General features: G+C 40.4%; 1 protein-coding gene across 2 annotated transcripts in view; it reads left to right on the top strand.

The window, feature by feature from the left end:
- The window catches only part of CASR (calcium sensing receptor), a 72,578-nt gene that overhangs the window by 32,441 nt on the left and 15,933 nt on the right, over window positions 1-24,204 (top strand). For both annotated transcript variants that reach the window (XM_057306844.1, XM_026494679.3), the window contains exons 2-4: window positions 14,028-14,453; window positions 16,679-16,985; window positions 20,264-21,148. In XM_057306844.1, the coding sequence (XP_057162827.1) occupies window positions 14,269-14,453; window positions 16,679-16,985; window positions 20,264-21,148 (1,377 nt within the window). In that variant the 5' untranslated portion in view covers window positions 14,028-14,268. The remainder of the gene's footprint in view (window positions 1-14,027; window positions 14,454-16,678; window positions 16,986-20,263; window positions 21,149-24,204) is intronic.

Below are 24,204 nucleotides of genomic sequence, written 5' to 3'. Positions count from 1 at the left end.
GTGGTGGAACCTCCACCAGTCTTGGGGCAAAGTGTCCATTCATACTGAGGCTCTGCTATGTCCAGAGCATAGGGCAGTGAAAGAGACCGGATCCCTGACTGCCTGGAGGAGATTCAGAGGGACTAGCAGGGAAATGCTAGGAAGATGCAGAGAGCATTAGGAAGAGGGAGGCCTAGAGAGTCAGGAGGGGCTTCCTTGTGAGGTGATGGGATTTGAGCCAACCCTGAAGGATGAGTGGGAATGGATTAAGCAATGTGCAGGGCAGAGTGGGGGAAGAGCATTCTAAGCTGAGGAAACAATTTGTGGGAAGGGCCTGAGACAATAAAGAACCTGGCCCTTGGAAGAAGTGAAGGGATGGGCAGACTGGAGCACAGGAAGGAGAGTGGTATAGGCTGTCCCTCCACCTACACAGTCCTAACTGGCAGTGTGATGTTGGCAAGGCAGGCAACATCTCTCTGATCTTCCCTTTCCTTAACTTAAACATGCAAGGTTTGAACTAGATGGTTTCTAAAGTCCTTTCTGGCTCCACTATTGTGTGATTTTGTGACTTTAAGGAAAGTGGAAAAGAGTGAGTCAGTGAGACTAACTGGTCAGAAAGAGAAAACTGGCTCTGGATACCGGGGAGCTGGGTGGTACTATCAGTGAGGCCTTGATGTTTTCCTGCTGAACATATGTAACTTCATAGAACATCACCATCAAACAAGACCACTCTGTGACTATGAAGGACAAAGACAGAAACAAAAGCACTCCACAATCATGTCTGAGCACAGATTAAAAAATAATAATACTAACATTATCCAAACCACAAAAACAACCAAACATCACCCTATCCTGGCTCAGATGGCTACTGCATCTTTACCAATTACAGCTTCAGCCTCATTCTGGTCTCCCTTCCCTTTAGACAACAGTCACTAAGATGCCTTCCCCCAAATCCCCTCACACAAGCCTCATCCTGTAGTTCTTTCTACTACCTTCTCTGAGATGACCCACAGTTCTACTTCTCTGTAGTGAGTAACAAACCACACTTGTCCGACCATAGGGCTGTTCCTCCAAAAGGGCCAGGACGAGGGCCAGCCACAACAAGCAGTGCCTCTCCCATTCTGCACTCTGGGTGCCTCCCTTCCCTCTGTCCTGGTGGTGCTTGGCTGAAGAGCATTGACATAGGTCCCCTCTCCTTCCAAAGCTCTCTAATCTCACCCTACTCTGAGCCTCAGGGTGTTGGGAAGAGGAGCTGTGAAGTGGAGGAGAAGAAGAAAATGAGAGAAATCCAAGAGGACAGCTTCACAGGGGAATTTGCATCCATCAATGGTAAGAGCAGAATGAAAGCAAACATTTCTTCTCTCTCTTGAAGTGCTGGGCCTCCTCCTTTCAGGCCTCCACCCCGCCCAGACCATGCATGGGCTACATGGGAGGTAGTGGTATTTCTGTTTCCCATCCAAACCACACCAATCATACTCTCCCTTAAGGTCATCTTCACAGGAAGGTAGCCGGTTCCCAGGGAACTGACTCATTTGGCAGCATCAAAGGGGGTAAAAATTGTTGCTGCTGGTGATTCAGCATCTCAGCTTGGACTTCCCATCTTTAGCTAGTTTTTTCACTGGGGGGAGTCCCCACCACACAACCCACTCCGTTCTCTTCATGTGAGAAAATGGCAAACAAACAAGACCCCTGATGACTCCTGAGTCAGATGGCAACCAAGGAGAAGAAGTGACCTGTTTCTCTGGTCACAAAACAGGCTGTTGGACTCATTGCTCTAGTTGAAAAGGCTAATGGAATCCGCTCTTTTTAACTTGCAGAAACCGTTCTGCACACCAGGCACATTAACTATTTCCAAAGCTGTCAGCGTACAGTCATAACAAAGATGGAGTTTTCTCTGTGTTCAGTTTAATTCGGGGGTCAGCAAACTTTCTGTGTAAAGGACCAAATAGTAAATATTTTAGGCTTTGTGGGCCAATGTCTGTTGTAACTACTCAAATCTGCCCTTGTAGCACAAAACCAACCACAGATAATACGCAAGTGAATAGGCATGCATATATTGCAATAAAATGTTTACAAAAATAGGTGGGCCAAATCTGATCATAGTTTGCCCCCTGGTCTAGTATAATCAGCACATGGGCATAGCTAAATAGGAACAGGAATAATACCATTACTTTTAAAAGAGCTTGTTTCTCATGATAGAGATTGGGAGAAATCTTAAAAACCAGTTTGGAAACTTCTGAAAGACAAAAGAAAGCAAAAGAGGGAAAGAAGAGAGAAGAAAATCAAAATAAAATAGGATTTCATTTCAAAAGAGGAATGGAGGCATCAAAGTGGAAAGAGCTCTTTGTAAGGCCTCTGTGGCCTCCTCTTACCCTGACCAGGTCTTCGGGAGCCTCTAACAGGCTCAGGACTGGGCAAAGAGACACTGAGAGTGCCCTGGATAGCCATAGGTTGCAGAATGTTCAGGACCATTCCAGCTCCTGAAGAAGAGGCCTTTCTGAGCCCCCAGAAGGGCTGGCAGAGAGAGCAGAAGAGAACAGGGGGTACTGGACAGAGGGGATTTGTGAAAGTGACTTTATTTTTAAAGATTTTATTAATTTATTTGAGAGAGAGAGCATACAAGCACAAGCAGGGGGAGGGGCAGAGGGAGAAGCAGACTCCCTGCTGAGCAGGGAGCTTGATGTAGGGCTCCATCCCAGGACCCTGAGATCATGACCTGAGCTGAAGACAGACGCTTAACCAACTGAGCCACCCAGGTGCCCCATGAATAAATAAAATCTTAAAAAAACAAACAAACAAAAAAACCTGTTCATTAACAGAGGAATGGGTATGTAATGTGCAACAGTGAGAAAAAACAAACCATGGTTACACAAAACAATATAGATGAATCTTGCAAACATAATGTTGGAAAAAAGAAGCCAGACACAAAAGAGTATATACTACATAATTCCATGTATATAAAGGTCAAAAACATGAAAAACTGATTTGTGATGGTAAAGGTCAGGCTACTGGTTACCTTAGATGAGGATAATGACTGGGAGGAGACATGGGTGGGGCCTCTGGGGTTCTGGTTCTATTTCTCAATCTAGTTTTTTGGATGCTGGTTTCATGGATGTGTTTACATCGTGAAAATTCACTTATGATTTGTGTATATGTCTTGATGTCTTATATTGCCATTAAAAGTTTGAGAGACAGAGAAAAGAGAAAAGGGAGGTAAAAATTTTATTAAAAAAATAGAAGATATGAAGTAGTAGTACCCATAAGCCTATGTTTCAAAATATATTTCAAAGTATATTTAGTATGACTAAACAGTAAAATCATTTTTGCAATGTTTTTCCTTCATGTTTAATGTTTATGTCTAATTACATAGCCATCCTTTTAAATAACATTTTACAACAACATCTTTTCTGATTTAAAAAATCATACATTTTGTATAATAATTTTTATTATATTATGTTAGTCACCATACAGTACATCCCTAGTTTTTGATGTAAAGTTCCATGATTCATTACTTGCGTATAACACCCAGTGCACCATGCAATACGTGCCCTCCTTACTACCCATCACCAGCCTATTCCAATCTCCCACCCCACTCCCCTCTGAAGTCCTCAGTTTGTTTCCCAGAGTCCATAGTCTTTCATGGTTCATTCCCCCTTCTGTTTACCCCCCTTCTTCTTCCCTTTCTTCTCCTACCGATCTTCCGACTTCTTATGTTCCATAAATGAGTGAAACCATATGATAATTGTCTTTCTCTGATTGACTTGTTTCGCTTAGCATTATCTCCTCCAGTCCCATCCATGTTGCAGCAAATGTTGAGAAATCGTTCTTTTTGATGGCTGAGTAATACTCCATTGTATATATGGACCACATCTTCTTAATCCCAGTCATCTATTGAAGGGCATCTCGGCTCCTTCCACAATTTAGCTATTGTGGACAATGCTGCTATGAACATTGGGGTGCATATGGCCCTTCTCTTCACTATATCTGTATCTTTGGGGTAAATACCCAGTAGTGCAATTGCTGGATCATAGGGTAGCTCAATTTTTAACTTTTTAAGGGACCTCCACACTGTTTTCCAGAGTGGCTGTACCAACTTGCATTCCCACCAACAATGTAGGAGGGATCCCCTTTCTGCACATCCTCTCCAACATTTGTTGTTTCCTGCCTTGTCAATTTTTGCCATTCTAACTGGCGTAAGGTGGTATCTCAATGTGGTTTTGATTTGAATTTCCCTGATGGCTAATGATTTTGAACATTTTTTCATGTGTCTGTTAGCCATTTGTATGTCTTCATTGGAAAAGTGTCTGTTCATATCTTCTGCCCATTTTTTGATTTGATTATTTGTTTCACGTGTATTGAGTTTGAGAAGTTCTTTGTAGATCTTGGATACTAATCTTTTATCTGTAGTGTCATTTGCAAATATCTTCTCCCATTCTGTGGGCTGTCTCTTAGTTTTTTTGACTGTTTCCTTGGCTGTGCAGAAGCTTTTTATCTTGATGAAGCCCCACGAGTTCATTTTTTCTTTTGTTTCTCTTGCCTTTGGAGATGTGTCATGAGAAAAGTTGCTGTGGCCGATGTCAAAGAGGTTGCTGCCTATGTTCTGCTCTAGGATTTTGATGGATTCCTGCCTCACATCGAGGTCTTTCATCCATTTGGAGTTTATCTTTGTGTATGGCGTGAGAGAGTGGTCAAGTTTCATTCTTTTTCGTGTAGCTGTCCAATTGTCACCGCTCCATGTGTGTCCCTCCCAAAGCTGCGTGCTTCGTCAAAGAGGACAACCTTTCCCGATAGAGGAGGACCGTTCTTGGGTCAAGGGTATACAAGTAGCTGCGCTCCCCTGCTAGAACCTCCAAAATCATACCTTTTTTTTAGTTTCAAAAACAAAGAGCAAAACAGGGAAGAAATCCATAATTCTACCACTGAAAACAAATCACTCAACATTTTGATGTGTATCCTCCCAGTCTTTGTTATGATTTTAAAAAAAAATTTTAAAGCATGGTTGGAGGGGGTGGAGAGGAAAGCAAAGAAATGATGAACGTGTGGTAAAACTTCTCATCACAAGAAAAAAAATTTGTAACTGTGTGTGGTGATGGATGTTAACCAGACTTATTGTGGTGATCATTTCACAATACCCACAAATATTGAATCATTATGTTGTGTACCTGAAACTAATGTAATGTTACAATGTCAAGTCTATCTCAATAAAAAAAGTAAAAATATCTCCAGACAATACTAGAGAATCAATGAACAATGGAAGTAATTTAAATAATAAAAGAAGTCAGTAAGGTATCAACATATGTAATTAACATATGAAAATCAACAGCTTTCATAAACACAAATAATAATCAGCTAGAGGATATAATGGTAAAGAAAGCCCCATTTATAATAGCAACAAAAATAAATACTTAGGAACAAGTTTAACAAAAATGTGCAAAACCAATGAGGGGAAACACTCTTGAAAGACATGAAATTAGACTTGAAACAAAAGGAAATGCATCCTTGAAGTTCTTGGATAAGACAACTCAACACCATCAAGATGTCAATGTAACACAATCCCCATAAAAATATCTATAAGCTTTTTTTATGGAGCTGGATAAGTTAATGCCAAAGTTTACAAGGAAAAACAAGCATGCAGGAATAGCCTAGAACCCACTAAGAAATAAAAAAACTATAAATGTAGACTAGTCCTACCAGGTATTAAACTATACTATGAGTCCCCATAATTAAAACAGGGTGCTACTGGGGCACCTGCCTGGCTCAGTCGGTTAAGAGTGAGACTCTTCATCTCTACGTAGGTCTTGATCTCAGGGTCATGAATTCAAGCCCATGTTGGGGCTTCATGCTGGGTGTGGAGTATACTTAAAAACAAAAATAAAAACAGAGTGCTACTGCCACTGCCCTAAGAATAGCCATACAGACAAGAATAGAATAGATAAAGGTTGCATCTTCAACCACAGAAGCAAAGATGGGCTATTTCTTTACTTATTTATTTTAAGATGAGCTTTTTAAAAAATGTTGCTGGCACAACTAGGTAGCTACTTGGAAAACAAGGTAAAACCAGATCCATAGCTCATACCATACACAAAAATAAACTCCACACTGATCAGGAAACTAAATGTAAAAAAAAAACAGAATTAGATAGAAAGTAAATTAATAAATTAAAGTGGAAAAATATGTTGAACTCTTCTATAAACTCAGTGTAGGGAAAAGCTTTCTAACATTAATTCAAAATCCAGGGGCAATAAGGGAAATAAGTCACAAATTTGACCACATAAAAAATGTTCTTTAAAGTAGCGTGGTAAAATAAAGTCAAAGAGCTGCCAAATTTGATGAAAATATTTGTAGTATACCTCACACCTTAAGGGCTAATATTCGTAATATATAAAGAACTCTTAAAATTGGAGGGGAAAAAGCCCAAAACTGATAGAATAATGAGAAAGATAAATGAACAGAAAAAATTTTCATAAATTAAAATAACTTAATAAATAAAAATGGAACAGTCACGGACCAATGGTGAGGATGTGTCACCAAGCAAGGATTATGATTAATCCAACTCTATACACCTAAAGGCCAGTTAAAACTCCAGGAATTCCCATAATAGATTTTATGCTGAAAATGAAACTAAGTTTAGTCTCCTAAAAACCTAAAATGCTATTACTAAGTCACACTAGGGGGCACTGACAAATCAGAGGAAAAAAGAAAATGACTTCCCTTCCCTTCCGTTGCTGAATCTCACACAGTTTTTTCCATGAGTTCTGAATTCCAACTCCTACACTTGATAAGAGTGGCCACCATGATACAATAATTGAGGTGTCAGAAGGTTTCAGTGTGAACAAGTTATGCTTCCCAGGTCCCTTCTACCTCTAAAATTCCACATTTTATTTTTTATTTTCTTATTATGTTCAATTAGCCAACATATAGCACATCATTAGTTTTTGATGTACTGTTCAACGATTCATTAGTTGCATATAACACCCAGTGTAGATTAATGACCTGGCCTCCCAAAACAGCCCCCTTAAATCTACCAACTCAGTTACTGAGGCAAGAATGGCTTTCCCAGACCCCCTTCTTCTCACTGTACAGGGAGTCTTCTCTGGGGACATTTCTTATTCCCCATAGCAGAACCCCCAATATATGTTTTTGTGTGTGTTTATATCCCTATCATTGCTTATAAAAATAAAAGATTTAATAGGGTGAGGAAATGGGGGTGAAATAAGCATGGGAAGAAAAAGTAATACATTGAGTAATGTTAGAACACATAAATGCACTCTTTGGTTTCTATATTATCTGGAGCTGGGCCTCAGATTTGGCCTCAGCTTCATAGCAGTCAGAGCAGAGAAGGAAACAGGAGGAAAGAAAAGATTCATAATAATGTCCATAAAATAATTGGGGCCAGTTTTTCCAAAGACCAGTATTTCCATTTGCTTAAAGCTGTGTCCCAGAAGTATGTTGCAACAGGCTTCTACCAGCCCATGAGAGCCAATGGTTAAATAGCAAGGATTTTTGCAAGTTGGCTATGAAATCACTGGTAGCCTGAAATCTGCCATGGTGGGAATATTCAGCAAACACTACAAATCAGGTCATTTTTTCTTTCATTTTTTTCCTTTTCTCTCTTATTTTTGCCTCCAGAGAGCCAGTTTACCAGAACGCCCCTGCATGTTCCAAAGATCCTTGTGGGGGAACACTTCTAGGCCAGAGTTGCTGCAAGTAGGAGGGAGAAAGGCTTGCTGTACAAGCTTGCTGAGTGCCGCAGAGACATCCTGCGGAAGAAGAGAGCAGGAACACCTATCCCCGAGATCAGAGAATGACTGGAGTATGCATCAGCATACCCCACCCCTCAGTCCTTTCTTCTTTCCAATCTTACCCTTTGGAATTTCATTCCTGGGATTACGAGAAATGCTATGCCCAGTGAGGGACGGACATACCTCCCCATTCAAAAATGCATCCAGAGAGAACGGGTAGGCTCCAGGGAAGGATTGTATACTTTCCATGAGGTTAACATTTCTCAAGCCTGTGTTTCACAGCATTGTTAACAAAAGTCCCATGCTGAAATAAATTTGAGAATGAGTGGGTTAAAGTTATCTTTACTGCAGGACTTCTCAGAGCCTTTGGGAGGCAAATATGTCCTTGTGGCAGAGTGTACATCAATTCCCAAACTTACTTTACCCAAGGACACTGCAGTAGCACATCTTGGGACACCAGACTGAAAAACACCTGGCTAATCAGGGTTCCTTGCAGTTTTGAAAGGACATTATTGCACAGAAATATTTTTTTCATGTACGACTTGAACCTCTCGCATTTTTCTTTATAAAAACATGAGTTGCGTGTTTTTGCTTTTCACCTCAACCATTTCATTAATTCCAGAGGTGTCCACATATCCATCAGCAGAGCTTACTTAAGGCATGAAGGGAATCATTTCAGGATAAAAAAATTTCTTAACTCCATGGCCTGTGTCCCCAGGAACTCACTCCGTCCTGTTGTGGAAACCAGGCATTGGCAATGTCAAAGCCCAAAGCCAGCACACATTTCAACTCATAAGATTCTAGAGCAGAGAATGAGCATTTCTCATCATTTTTTAACCTTGAATTTTTCACCTTCCCTCAACTCCCATTCTATTTCTTTTTCTCTTTTTCTTTTTGTTTCCTTCTTCTTGAGATGGCTTTATAAACTCCTAAGCTGGTTTATGGGGATGTGGGGACCCCACGTATATATATTCACTCACCTAATCATTTACAGAGCCCCTCTGGGTTCTGGGCCACAAACGGGACAGACCAGGCCATGTTGCCGAGGGCTCATAGTACAACATTAATGAATGTTCATTTCCTCTCCTACTTATCTCCTTTATTTGCTTTGTCTTGGCTCTTTCTCCCCATATTGCTTGACACCCCACGCTGTTCCTCCCCACTCTTGTTCATCCTTTCTCCTCCCTTCCTTGATAGTTTTTTCCAGTGACTAACAGGAACCCAGCTCAGCTGGTTTTTATCACACTCCTGTCCTTGCATTTTTCCGACTCAATTAAGCCATTACCAGGGCTAAATGAGGCATGGACTCTCCAAAAGTCACACCTGTTGTCAGGGAGATGGAGGGTAGGAACCTGTGCAGCTGGCGAGCGAACAGCAGGCAGGGCTGGAGGGAGGCAGCCGAGTGTGACTCGGCAGCTCATGTTCCCCCAGTGCTGACAGAGGGCCCTCATTTGAAAACAAGATGTCCCTTGCTTTAATACAGAAGGAATGAGGTCTGACACAGACCTGAGGATGGTCACACTAATGATGACAGATAAGATGTCCCTAATTCTTTAGCAAATGCACACCAGGTGCATATAAAAACCCACATTGGGGATGTGTCCTCAGCAAAAGGTAAAGAAAGCTGTAACCAGAGCCAGGTACACGGGTTTTGTGATATTGGTTGAAGTTTCTCAGGTTTTTCCCTATTCACCCTCCTTAAAATGTATGTGTTTCACCTTTATGCAATGGTGGCTTTACACCTACTGTTACTATTCTTTATGATCAGTATGACAAAAGAGGGCAAAGATTATAGTACAATAAATCACAGACAAATCAATGTACTCACCCTATGTAGATAAATGATTTCTGCTGGAAATCGATTTTGGGTTCATAACCACCTTTTCTCTAGGCAACCTGGAATTTTTATTTCTGCAGGCTAGGAATTAACAAATTGTAGTTTTTGGGTTTGCCATGCCTCTAATTTACTGAGTGGTTTTATGTATGTATGTGTGTATGTATGTATTTCTTTTTTGTTTTGTTTTGTTTGTTTTTGTTTTGTTTTGTTTAATGTTTTTTTGTTACATTATGTTAGTCACCATACAGTACATCCCTGGTTTCTGATGCAAGGTTCGATGATTCATGAGTTGCGTATAACACCCAGTGAGCCATGCAATATGTGCCCTCCTTACTACCCATCACCAGTCTAGCCCATTCCCCCACCCCCCTCCCCTCTGAAGCCCTCAGTTTGTTTCTCAGAGTCCATAGTCTCCCATGCTTCACTCCCCCTTCTGATTACCCCCCTTTCTTTATCCCTTTCTTCCCCTACTGATCTTACTAGTTCTTATGTTCCATAGATGAGAGAAATCATATGATAATTGTCTTTCTCTGCTTGACTTATTTCACTTAGCATTATGTATGTATTTCTGAGTGGGTCTATGTTTAGACGTCTATGATTCGGTTTTGTGTAGCTGAAACATAGGTAAAATCACTCTTGAGAGACACAATTTCTGGAAATATTAAAGCCAAGGGACATGAGTCAAGATGGTTTTTACTTTGATGGAAATTGAAATGTTGCAATGTTTGTTGCCTTCTAACCTTGCCCTTCTATCTTCTGTTAATTCAGCCTTGACTCTGGAACTTTTTGGACAAATGAAAGTTCAACATATTTCGATAACTTTCAGCACCAGGTTCGATGTTCAGTGCTGGGAATGCAACTGCGATCATGATGAAGACCCTCCCCTCAGGAACCTTTGGTCTTGTGGGGTGACCCCTTCTCTGTTCTGTCCTACAATTGCCCAACCAACCCCTGGTTTTTACTGGTCATGCTTCATTCATTCATTCAGCAAATATTTGTGGAGCACATACTAAGTTGTGCTGAGTGCCAAGCTACAGTGATGAGAAGAGACAGGCCATACCCTCGGAAGCTTCTGGTCTCCACTCTGAATTAATTCTCTTGGCAGCATCTGCCTCTGTACTCCCTCAACACCTACTTCATGCCTCTTTCTAGTGCTTGCATCACTGTACTTATAATGCATATCTTTGTCTCCTTTAAAACCATGAGTACCTTGAAGGTAACAATCTCAGCTTTCTCTCCTGGGTGTCTCACACTCCCTAGTGTCTAACACATAGGGGAGCTCAATAAATGTTTTTGAATGAATAAATAATTGCATGAATTTACAAATTAATGAACCTATGGAGCCACAGATCAACCCCCCATGCCACATCTCTTGGATTAGGAACTCAGTGATCAGTCATCTGTTAGTACTGAAACACTCCTCATGATTTCAAGGACTTTCTGAACATAAAACCAGCTGGTACACGGGTCATTTCTTCTTCCAAATATATTTGCCATTGAGATAAAGAACAAATACTAGCTTCAGCTTGTGTTTACAATACTTTTTTGCAGGAGGGCAAACATGATTATATATGATTTACATGGAATGAACTTATAGTAAGGAAAACAAATGAGTTTACTTGCAACTCTTGGATAGATACTGTTAATATAGCTACAGAAAGAAGAAATATAATAACAATGGCTTAAACAAGCTAGAAGCTTTTTTATCTATCATGTAAAAGTCCAGAAACTGTCTGACATAGAGGTTCTGCTCCATGAAATCATCAGCTCATGGTACCATCATTCCCTAAGATATGGTGCATGGTTCAAGATGGGCTCCAGCTGTCACCTATATCTCCATGCTGCAGAATGAAGGAAGAGGGATGAAGGGACAAAGGATAAACCCTAACTCTTAAGCAGTTTCTTGGAGGCTGCCACAGGCACTTCAGCTTACATCCCATTGACCACATATGATTATTAAGGAAGTTGAGGGAAGTGGCTTTTATTTTGGATAACCACATATCCAGCTAAAAAAAATTTTAGTGTGGCATAAAAGGAGTACAGACATGAAGGATACAATCAGATGTCTCTACTGCAGATACTGCCACTGAAATATTAGTGATTATTCCAGAACTACTGTATTCTGATTACTGCAAGCTGAAGTCACAATGATGAACTCCAATTGTTAATCCACTGTGCTATGATCACAATTGGTACTGTTCTGATTGCCACTATCAATGACAGCAGGAGTGAGATAGAAGGAAAAGAAAGCCTTTGCAACAAGGAAATTGGGGGGCAGTGGGAGTCTGGGTAAGGCAGGGCAAGGGCAATCGAAAGGAGAAGACAGGGTGGAAAAAGATGGTAGAATCAGCAGGACAAAGTGGTTGGATATTGGAGGAAAGGGAGAGGGAGGATCTAGAATGATTTAGCTTTAAAACAAATTAGACCCTAGTAATTGGACTAAACAGGGCGGTTTAGAGACTGCATTAGACTGGGGGAGTTAACTGCTGCAAAATGACCCCAAATCTCTCCTTGATCTATTACTTCACGCCATGAATTTTCTCTTGAATGGACTAATGAAGTTAATAAATTTCTCCAAGTAGTTAATCTTTCACAGGAAAAATTTAACAGGTCTTAGTGACCTACCTTAACCAGTCATAATGTTCCCTCTCCTAATTCAGTACACTACTTCGGACTCCTTAAAATTCTCAGTTCTTGAGGCATTCTTAATTCAAGTGCCAGAATTTCTCACTTGAGTAAGCTGAATATATAGAGAATCTATGCCCCCATCTAGAAAGTGGAGTTGGTACTGCAGTTGTGAAATTTAAAATACACTGGATGTTTAAAGGACCTGACACAAGGCCTGGTTCAATAAATGCTAGTTTCTGTGTCCTTCCAAAGTGCTTTCTTTTTTTATACATTCATTCAACATTTATTCAGCAGTTACTATTTCAGACACTGAGCTAAGTGCTGGGGAGCATAGCTGAGTTTAGTTCTTGAAACCAAAGTTATAATATTTTTTTTTCACTTCTGAATGTTGAGGTAAATTCTGATCCTCTACACCAATGTGCCTGGCTACTAGACTGGGAGCTCCTGAGGGCAGGGAACATGCATATGTTTGTTACCTTTATATTCCCAGTTCTTAACACATGTACTTATTAAATGTATGAATCAATGTATGACCAAGGTCCAAAAAATGAAGCCAAAAATCCAAATGCAGGACTGGGGTCAGAGAACTACTACATGGTAGTTCTGGATGGATCATGGGTGCTTAGATGTAAGGTCATGGGCATGTTCAGACATTATTGGAGACAATTCCATGAGTGCTGAGAGTCTGTGGGAGTACTCCTTCCACGTGGGGGCCAGTAGCCTCTGCTAGAATAGCTATTGGAGGAGGTGGGTTTCCTAAAGGGCAAGAGGCAGCATGTGACAATGATTAAGGGTTCGGGCTCTGGAATCAGACATTATGCATGTAATTATAATCAAGTATGAAAAATCTCCCAAGAGGAGAACTCCAAGATCCAAGATGTAAAAGACTAAAACACTTGGTGGTTGTTTGAATATGAAAGGCAATGATGAGAAGAGGGATGAGGCTAAGATGACTCCTTATTTTGTGTCTTTGTGGATGATACATCATTTGCTGAGATTAGAAAACAATGAAGTAGCAAGAAGTTTGGGAGGAAGGTGAGTGTAGAGCCTGTCAAGTTGGAAGCACCTGTCATCCAGGTGGAGATGGCCAGCTGACAGTTCAGTGCTGGCCCTGAACCTCAGGAGAAGCTGTATAGTTGCCCAACATCAACGTATCGTTGGTAGTTGACCCAGAAAGTGGGTGAGAGAGTGTAGAGAAGAACGAAGATTTCCTAGCAGAAGGACTTTTCCCTAGATCCAGCTGTTGAGCCTTATCAGCATAATCTGACCTTCGATTTAGCTGCATCCTTTACAAGAACCATTTCTCAAAGGTTTATGGAGTGTCATATTATAAACTGAAACAGATCTGTGATAAGAAGGTACAAAAAAGGGAATCTACCATAATAAATGGCCTATTCTGACATTTTTGTTTGATTTAAAGACAGATTTAAACTAAAATATGACTCATTCTGTATTTTCTATAAGGACATAGGTGCTGAATAAAATATCATTTATATTACAATAATGCAAGGAACTGCTTCTACTAAGAAAATTCTATGCATTATCCATGCAGAAGAATGAACGAATTAAAATCCAGCAACAGCATCAGCGGAGGCCTTAGCTTATCAATGACTTCTTTAAAGGGTGGCCTCACACCTGAACACAGTCCTTCTCCAACATGAGCGAGTAAAGTTTTCTGTATCTTCACAAAGTGCTATAAAAATGAGACTCTAAGTCATGCCTTCCTTCCTGCTACCCCTCAGCCTCTCTAAATGGAAATGCTAAGCCATGTCAGTTGCAGTCATCATAACAAGATAGGATTTAGGTTTAGCTGAATTCATTTTGTTTCTCTTTTCTTTTAGAAAGCATCACAGACACCCTTCACATGATGTGGCTTCTAAAGACTCAAGGACCACCCACCTTACTAGTCTGCAATGGGAAAGTCAGAAATGGATATTCAAACACCACAGCCTCCGTTCTGTTATTACTCACTCTGTAGACATATGCCCCCACTACAGGGAGTGAACTGAACCAAGGGGGAAAGTTCCAGGGGCCCCCACACCACCAGCACTCTTGTCTCTCCCCTGGAGAGAAAGCAGAACTATGGCATTTTATAGCTGCTGTTTAACCCTCCTGGCAATTACCTGGTGCACTTCTGCCTATGGGCCTGACCAACGAGCCCAGAAGAAAGGGGACATTATCCTCGGGGGACTCTTTCCTATTCATTTTGGAGTAGCAGCCAAAGATCAAGATCTAAAGTCAAGGCCGGAGTCTGTGGAATGTATCAGGTAAGGAGAGGAGCCAAGTCAGAGTCTCTTCTCTGCTGGTGGTTGTAGAAAAACTGTACCAAACCCAAAGTAATTTTTTCAAACTTGGTTTTCTCTTTTCAAAAATGGTGACTGGTAGTCATTCTGAAATTATTCCATCCCCCTTTTTAAAAAGAAATTTTTCAAAAAGTAAAATGTCAAAAATATTGAGTAGAAAAATCCATGGCCTATTGGGAGTCTGTGCCTGGTCACTTGGTAACTGAATCATCACCGTTCATCTGGCAGGAGTGTTGCCGAATGAAAGACTGCGGACTTAGAAGGAAATTTCTTACAGGTCTTGCAAACTTTAGAAAATCTCCCATTTACCTTAAGTGCCCCAGCTATTAAGGTCAGTAATACCTGAGTGTTGGCTGCCTCTCACTTTTTTTTTTTTTAAAAGGATTTTAAAATTCATCTTCAAAATGCAGGCATCTTCAAAATGCAGCCCACAGGATTCTGGAAGTCCTTCTTATAGAAGGCTAAAATCCTGCTGCCTAACACCCATGGAGAAAACATAGAATCCATCCAAGTGTCTCACTGAACTCTCTCTTCAGCCATCGGAGGACAGCTAACACGTCCCACTGAATCGCTTCTTTTCCAAACTCGTCTCTGCTTTCTGAACAATTACTTCATGACATGATTTCCAGACCCCTCACCATTCTCATTGCCCTCCGTGTAATGCTCCTTAATTTGTCATGACTATGATATGGCATCTAGAATTAGGCACAATTCCTTCAAACAAGATCTGACTTCTGCAGAGTAGAATGGACTGTGTATCACCTCTCTTCACCAGGGTATCGGAGACCATGACTGTACTCCAAGTTTTTTCCCAACTTCTAAGAGAAAATACCACTTTCTCTCTAAGACTTGCAACGTTCAGAAGGGATCCAGCATTTTTTCCTGCTCTTCTGGATTGCTGGAAAATTAAAATGAAAACCACAATTGCTCCAACAAAACTGGATTTTGTTCATATTGTAATGAAAGTTGGAAAATTAACATTTTCACATTTTCCTCATGAATACAGAAAAACTAAGTACAGAATTTCAATTATGCTGATTACATCCCTCACATAACCCATGTGGACAAATATATCCTCTTTGCTGTGACCTCCTGGACAGAGTTGTGCATGTGCTATGTATATACTTAAGATCAAGCACGAAGACCTGAAATACTATATTTTTAAAATTATACTAAAGAAAGATAGTAAAAGCAGTATAAGTATTTTATGTAAAGAAATACTCTGTAATCTCTCCTAACGTTGCAGGTTTAAAACAAACAACTAAACAAAAAAAAATGACTAGGAGAAAAACGTCATATTAAAAGTTAGGAACCTAAACAATACAGTGGAGCGTAGCAAACTGTACTTCTTACCTCCCGTCACTGAGTTCCTATAACCTACCGCATAAAGAAAGAACCTGCAGACTTGTTACATTTCTTCCTTTGGGCACTGATACACTGATTCAGCACACTTATCTAACCCTCACTCTGAGCCAAATCTTGGGAGAGTGAAAACTATGTCACTCACCCTACTTCTCTTTGTTTAATTTGCTTGATATTTATTTAAAATAATGTTCTTTGAAAAGCAAAGCATGCTCATTTTTTAAAACAGAATATATAAACAAAACAAAAGCCCACAATTTAAAAACCCATCACTCCACCACCCAGAAATAACCAGTTTGTAAACAGTCCTTCTGTATATGTTTGTTAGTTTACAAAGATGAGACCCATCATTTCCCTTTCCCCTCTGACCTCCAGTAATGTCATAATCTAAATTTGTGACTTTGTAAACCTGAACTTATTTTTAGGCTCTCACCTATTAAAATCCTAATCTTATTTATATTTTCCTTAGTCCTTTTTAAAAAAAATCTCTGTATTATTTTTAACACTTCACATCAGCAACTTCAAACTCTTTGCTGAATGAAGCAGATACAAATTATTCATTCTATTAGTTACAATAATCTTTGCTATCATTGCTCCCTCTGTGTAAAGCACCAGGCTGAGAATGTTGCATAATTATCTCATGTTCACAGCCACCATGTGAGGTAGGCACTGTGCCCATTTTACAGAGAGGACTCTGAGTTTCAAAGAACACATCATGAAACCAAAGAGTAACAGAGCCGTGATTCAAACCCACGTTTACCCGGTCCCTACTCTCAAGTGATTGACCAGAAAGCCTCCCATTTTCTTCCATTTCTTCTTTCTTCCAGGTACAATTTCCGTGGGTTTCGTTGGTTACAAGCAATGATATTTGCCATCGAGGAAATCAATAGCAGCCCAGCCCTTCTTCCCAACATGACACTGGGATACAGAATATTTGATACTTGCAACACTGTTTCTAAAGCCTTGGAGGCCACCCTGAGTTTTGTGGCACAGAATAAAATTGATTCTCTGAACCTTGACGAGTTCTGCAACTGCTCTGAACATATCCCCTCTACTATCGCTGTGGTGGGAGCAACTGGCTCGGGCGTCTCCACGGCGGTGGCAAACCTGCTGGGCCTCTTCTACATCCCCCAGGTACACGCGCCTTCTTAGATGGGGCAGCAGAGTAAGCAGGGATCAGGACTCAAAGGGCTGCCATGCCCACTGTCCATACAGCTCGCTATTTTCCTACCTAAGCTTTACCTTAGCATAAAAGACCTTTTAATTAGTCGGGGCACTGTACCATGACCATTTGGGATTTCTGAGACCCCCATGTCAACCATGTCAACTAAACCTTCACAACTCTTCCAAAATTCTTTTAAACATACCATGTATAAAACTTTGTCTTTTTTTATCAAAGTGTTCAATTATTTACTTTTCACTCCCTTCCTTTAGTAAATGCCCATTCTTCTGTCTTTACTGAAGGGAATGAGACCATGAGATGTAAACCCCAGCTTTCAAACTCAAAATATCTGTCCCTAATCCTATTTCCTTAAAAGTCTACCTCTCTACCTTCTGGTTGACAGTTTAGCTCAGGTGGAAGCAGAGTATACTTTCTCACAGAACAGGAACTTAACCATTGTCTTGCACATTCTAGAAATGGAAAATACTCCATTTCATTCAATAAATATTTATAGAACACATATGAATAATAGTGTCCACCCTGCAGGAACTCAGCCTAGGTGAGGAGATGTCTATATTTTCAAATACTAGTGAACAGTTCACTGAAACAAGTGCTATAATACACATTTATTCAAAGTTGCATATTTTTCGCCTATGAAGTAAACCTTTTTTCATGTTAATATTCATAGATCTATGACATCATTTTATAATAGTGAAAAATTGGAAACAACCTAAATGTCCACAGATGGGAGAATCAGTTCAATTGTGAACATCCTTTATAACAATTTCTAAATTAAATTACAAATGATAATTGAATTTACCTTTTCAATGTCTAATATTTAAAATTTGTAAGAGTACCTTTCATAAATTCACATTTATATGTTGGGAGTCTCCCTTTCTTTGGTAATAGACATTATCCTTTTATATACATGTGGCAACTAAAAAAGTTTTGTCATCATTTCCCGAATCCTTACTTCAGGGAATTAAAGGTGTTTCCCATGGGGAAGCCCTGACTCTATAACTTTTGTGCAAAATGATCTAACAATGCCCTTATCAGTAAATGTGCTGGGCAATATGCAAATATGCATCTTAAAATTTTGGCATATTGTACAGAATTTTTTCAAAATGACAGTTAAAGTGAGTTGTTGTAGCCAGGAGGCACAAGATATAATTGCCACCAAGTAAATAAAGAACCCAAAGTAAAGGTTTTAATTCTTTGTGATTTGGATGAAAGATGAGGCTAACTGAATTTGAACTAGAAAAGCGAAGACTATACCAATTCTCAGTCAAAACAATGTTAAATGTATCTACAGCAGTGGTTCTCTGCTGTGACTGAATGTTGGAATCACATGGGGAGCTTAACACTACATCAAAAACCAAGGATGTACTGTATGGTGACTAACCTAATAAAAAATTATTATTTAAAAAAAAATGCCGATGTTTGGGTCTCACACCGCAGAGATTTGGGTTTAACTGATCTGAGAGGCAGCCTGGGCGGCAGTTTTGAAAGCTCCCCAGGTAATCCTAATCTGCAGCAGAGTTGGGAGCCGCTGCTGTGCAGGTGGGGGCAGAGGCCCTGTGGTATTTCTTATACCACTCATGCCACCAAGTGGATGGAATAAGCGGACCAGCTAGAACAGTTGTGGTTAGAAGTTTTCTGAATCATTCATGAAATTCTCCCCTCTTACAATAAAAAAAAGTTTTGTGTTTTTCAGGGTTTTTTGTTTTGTTCTGCTTTGTTTTGTTTTTTGGTGGGGAGAACAGGTAATGAAGTAGTACTCATCCCCACTTTTCTAGTTTCTTTAAAAAAACTGGACAAATATTATAAATACACTTTAAGAGAACCATATCCATAGTAGATATGTTCGTTTGTAATTTTAATCCTTTTAAAATGTTTTCCCTGAGTAGGTTTCTCATTTGCAAAAGTCTGATTCAGAAGCCTGCTGTTTGGGTCTGCAAGTAGAGCTCCATAAAAACAATAACATCTCAACAAATTACTTAGTCTAAACTACCTACACCTCATGAACTCTCGTAACAACAAGAAAAAATTGTCAATTTCATATTATAACTTCCAAAATCAAAGCTCTTATCAGAAAAATCATGCCCCCTTACCAAAGTTGGCCTCGGTCTTTTTTTTTTTTTTTTTCTTTAGTAGTGGTGGAGAGGGGAGGGCAGAAGGAGAGGGTGAGAGAGAATTTTAAGCAGGCTCCACGCCCAGCACGAGCCCGACCCAGGGCTTGATCTCACAACCAAGATCATGACCTGAGCTGAAATCAAGAGTCAGATGCTCAACTGACTCAGCCACCCATGTGCCCTGGCCCTGATCTTTCATACACCAATGTCTTTCATGTTTTTGGTGTAGAAACTATTCATTGATAAGAAGGAATATATTGGAAAATTCAAGGAGGGCACGTGAGGTGGTGAGCACTGGGTGTCATATGCAACTAATGAATCATTGAACACTATGTCAAAAAGTAATGGTGTACTGTATGTTGGCTAATTGAATTTAAATTTAAAAAATATCTAAAAAAACAAAAATTCATTTTAAAACATTGAACATAGAAAACTAATTGTTTCAACTGGTGAGAAATATTAAAAAAACATTCCCCCCAGTTTTTTCAACTTGGTTTCCTTTAAAATCTCTCTAGAAAACTGGAGAACAAGAGATATTAAACACTCTTTCATTACCAAGAGAGAGAATAACTGGAGACTGGAAGAGAGAAACTAGGAAGAATAGGAAAGAAGACCTTTGGGTCTCCTCTGAAGAGGCTTAGGTTTATAACCCACAGGGAACCTCATTCCTTCCAGAAGTGAGTCATGGACAAAGTGTTCATCACAGTAAAGGGGAAGCTAAAACGTTCAGATCAGAACCTGGACCTAACGGGAAAAAGATGTGTACATGAATGTATTATAACCATGTACCAGAGGAAGTTAGGAGCAACTATGGAACAGTGGATGAAGACTGCCCTTGAAAGGTTAAGTAGATTCTACTACTGAGTTGACTTTATGGCCAGACCCATTTCTGAAGGTAGCATTGTGAAGAATCACCCACTGGGAATTAGAATGCTCCCTGAAAGACAGATGCTTGAGTGTTCACAATGGAGAGGAACAGATTATGGCTGTCTTCACCCTTTCATCCCATCTGCCGTGAAAAGCATGTTTGATAAATTAAAGTAGTGAATGCTCAAAAAAGCACCTATGCACAGCCTCACTCACTGGTACCTCACTCATTCATCCTGTGTTCTTTGCAGGTCAGCTATGCCTCCTCCAGCAGACTCCTCAGCAATAAAAACCAGTTCAAGTCCTTCCTCCGTACCATCCCCAATGATGAACACCAGGCCACCGCCATGGCAGACATTATTGAGTATTTCCGCTGGAACTGGGTGGGCACAATTGCAGCTGATGATGACTATGGCCGGCCAGGGATTGAGAAGTTTCGAGAGGAAGCGGAGGAGAGGGACATATGCATTGACTTCAGTGAACTCATCTCCCAGTATTCTGATGAGGAAGAGATCCAGCAAGTGGTGGAGGTGATCCAGAATTCCACAGCCAAAGTCATTGTTGTTTTCTCCAGTGGCCCAGACCTTGAACCCCTCATCAAGGAGATCGTCCGGCGCAATATCACAGGGAGGATCTGGCTGGCCAGTGAGGCCTGGGCCAGCTCTTCCTTGATTGCCATGCCCGAGTACTTCCATGTGGTTGGAGGCACCATTGGATTCGCTCTGAAGGCTGGGCAGATCCCAGGTTTCCGGGAATTCCTGCAGAAAGTCCATCCCAGGAAGTCTGTCCACAATGGTTTTGCCAAGGAGTTTTGGGAAGAAACATTTAACTGCCACCTCCAAGAAGGTGCTAAAGGGCCTTTGTCCATGGACACTTTCCTGAGAGGTCACGAAGAAGGTGGTGGCAGGATAAGCAACAGCTCCACTGCCTTCCGACCTCTTTGTACAGGGGATGAGAACATCAGCAGCGTGGAGACCCCTTACATGGATTATACACACTTACGGATATCCTACAATGTCTACTTAGCGGTCTATTCCATTGCTCATGCCCTGCAAGATATATACACATGCTTACCTGGAAGAGGGCTCTTCACCAACGGTTCCTGTGCAGATATCAAGAAGGTTGAGGCCTGGCAGGTACATCCTTCACTTAGATAACAGTTCACTGTGTATTAAGGCAGAGTCGGGCGGATCCAGGCGAGACAGATAAAGTGGTTACCTCAAAAAGGCAATATCTAAATGACGTTGCTATATGTAGCTTTGGACTCAAATTGCCTTTTCAAACATCTGAGCTACTGACTTCTGCAAAATTAATAATCATTTATTTTGATTATCTGTTTAAAGCCTTGGATCAACTGTTCTTTAGTCCAATGGTTCAGAATACCTAGAGTATGGCCCCTATAAGTTTTTAAATATCCTGGAACAGATTTAATATTGTGTGGAGTATTTTTACAATGCTTGTATTACAGATATTATTCCCTTATAACAAGTATTTGTTGAGTACCTATTATATTCCATACACTAAGGGGCATAAAATTAGTGTTACTGTATTTAGCCACTACTTTTACCGTAATATTATTCACAATATAATGTGCTGCACCACCCAGTAAGCCAACTAAGCTTAGGACACTAGCAAATCAAGGGCGCAGGAAAAAAACAAAAAACTCTTCTTAAAAAGATTTGATATTGGATATTTCAAAAAGAAACACTGAAGTGGTTATCATAGAAAATGATTAGATGAAGGTGGAATTCCTACTCATTTTATGGTTTAGTCTTATGTTGTATTTTTTATTTGAATTACACATAAAAGAGCCATCATAATCTTTTTCATTTCATAAAAATTCTGAAGATAAAAGTCTCCCTGACTTAAATACTACATAGTTGTTCATGTCTTGCACAGTACCTTGATTTTTCAACCAAACCTTGTTTTACACTCCTTTTGTATCTTCCTCGGCTCCAGACTGACCTATCAGACAGTGCATGATTATTAGGGAAAGGGGAAGGCGACATTCCTGAACATGAGCTGAATGACCCAGACTCCAGCTTCAGCTCCAACTCCCCCAAATACTAGCTGCATCATTTGGGGGATGGCAAGCCACTGTAAGTCAATCACTGGCAAGCCCTGGCAAGCCACTGCTTTAAGTCAATCTCTTCATCTGCAAAATGGCCCTAATATCTAGCCTACTTTCCACCCCAGGTTCTTTTGAAGATGAAATGTGATGACATATGTGAAAGCAATTTATAAATTTTCAAGCTCTAAATGGATGATGATTATTATAGTAGTATTTCAATATGCCTCTAATTAAGCAATCAGGTTAAAAATGGTAACTACAATAACTGTGTATGTACAAACCAACTACCACAAACCCCTGGGAAAAGATACCAAGAAACAAAGAATGTACAACCTATGTCAGTCTTTAGAGACTCTCATGGGATCAAAACAGACTGTCTAGGGTGGCAGAATGAGCCAGGACCGCAAGTACTTCTTAACCGTTCTTGTGTAGGGAAAATCTCACTCAGATGTCATTGTTGGCTAAAGTTTCTCATCTCTATGAGGTACTTAAAGTCTCTTTCCTTGCACTGCACCATCCCCTTCCTGCACCCCAGCGGAAAAAAAAAAAAAGAGGGGTTCTAATGACAGTCAAAAACAAAAAAGACTTCAGGAGCCATAATAATAAGGAGGGGAGTCTTAAGAAAGAGGAATAAAGGTACAATATTTTAGTAAATACTGTTGTGTTTCCTCCCTTCCCTTCCATGTCCCCTGAAAGAAAGACTCCAGCTCTTGAAAAGCCTACAGGACGAGGGTGAGGTTGAAGGGGAAAGAGGCTTCCAGTGTGTAGTTTCACAGTTCTGTTCTTCAATGGCTCCTCTCCAAACAAAGAATTAAGATCCAGATGGTCAAGACCAGAGCTTGGACATATGCGAAAAAAGCTGTAAGAAGGAGGCTATAGTCAAAACTGGGACTTTTAGTTCCATACGGTAGAAAACCCAAACCAAATTGGCTTAAGCAGAAGAAACTCATATTATTGCAGCTCGTAATGCTGAAAATTGGAGAAGTATTTTAGATACAAGTAGATGCTTTCATCTCCTCCTCTGTTCCTTATTCCTCAGGGTTAGCAGTTTTCAGCCTCTACAGTAGCTTCAGGCTCACAGAATCTTTACTGTTAGGCTCTTACTTCCCAGGATCTCCTGTAAAAGTTCCAGAACCCATGTTGATTGACCAGTCCAGGATCACATATCCATCCCTGAAGCTAGGAGTGGAATCCTTTCAAACTATATAGACAGAGAGTAAAGAGGGGGAGTGGATCCCCAAAGAGAAATCAGGATGCTGTTACCAAAAGGAGGGAAAAAGAGAAGCAAAGCAGGCAAAATAAAGATCCACCACACAGACACCTCAGCTGACAGGTTAAGTACAGGTTAAGATGTGCCCCCCCACCCCCGGCTCACACACAGTCTGGAACAATTCATCCAGGACAGGAGACAGATAGGAAAATAGGGTCGCAGCTCTAGGGAGGAATAATATGTGGTCATTGGCCAAAACGTCCCGTGTGCTAGCTGTAAGTCTCCTTTAAGCCTCAGGAACATAGGCAGTTGGGTGGGCATTCTGGAATTTAATGATATTGGCCATGTCTTTATCTATCAGGAGATGGACCAACAATTATTCACTCTCATTATGAAGACCTACATGGAAACCTATCACCTGTAGAGTACACATAATCTAATCCAAAGATCTCAGCCTGGAATTCCATCCCCATCTTCTCTCAATTCTCTTATAAGCCAACCTGCCTGGCACCTCCCCACAAAAGCATCTATGAGGTTTTGGCAGAGCATTTTGGCTTAGATCACATCCCACACCTGAGGGGCCATCAATTTTTGTTTCCTGTATCCACTATCCACCATGAAGTTTTAACCCTTTTTCAAAACTCACTTTCTCCTAGAAGTCTCTGCAAGTCATACTCCCACACACACTCTTTATGACCACTCTTTCTTCCTCATTTTTGCCACTTATCTATTCAACTTAAGCTTCTATAACTCTTCAGTTGACTGAAATAGATTCTTATTAATTAAACTTCTAGTTAAATTAGATCACAAGTTTTTTCTTTTGTTGACTTTTGCCACCCCTAAAATTTGTCAATCAAGTCATATGCCTTAAAGTATCACTAACAGATAATTTATGAGCACACAGCACACAA

This window comes from Ursus arctos, unplaced genomic scaffold (assembly GCF_023065955.2).
Source record: "Ursus arctos isolate Adak ecotype North America unplaced genomic scaffold, UrsArc2.0 scaffold_4, whole genome shotgun sequence".
NCBI classification, from domain to species: Eukaryota; Metazoa; Chordata; class Mammalia; order Carnivora; family Ursidae; genus Ursus; species Ursus arctos.
Note: the sequence above shows the minus strand (reverse complement) of the source record. Positions and strands in the feature narration are given on the sequence as shown.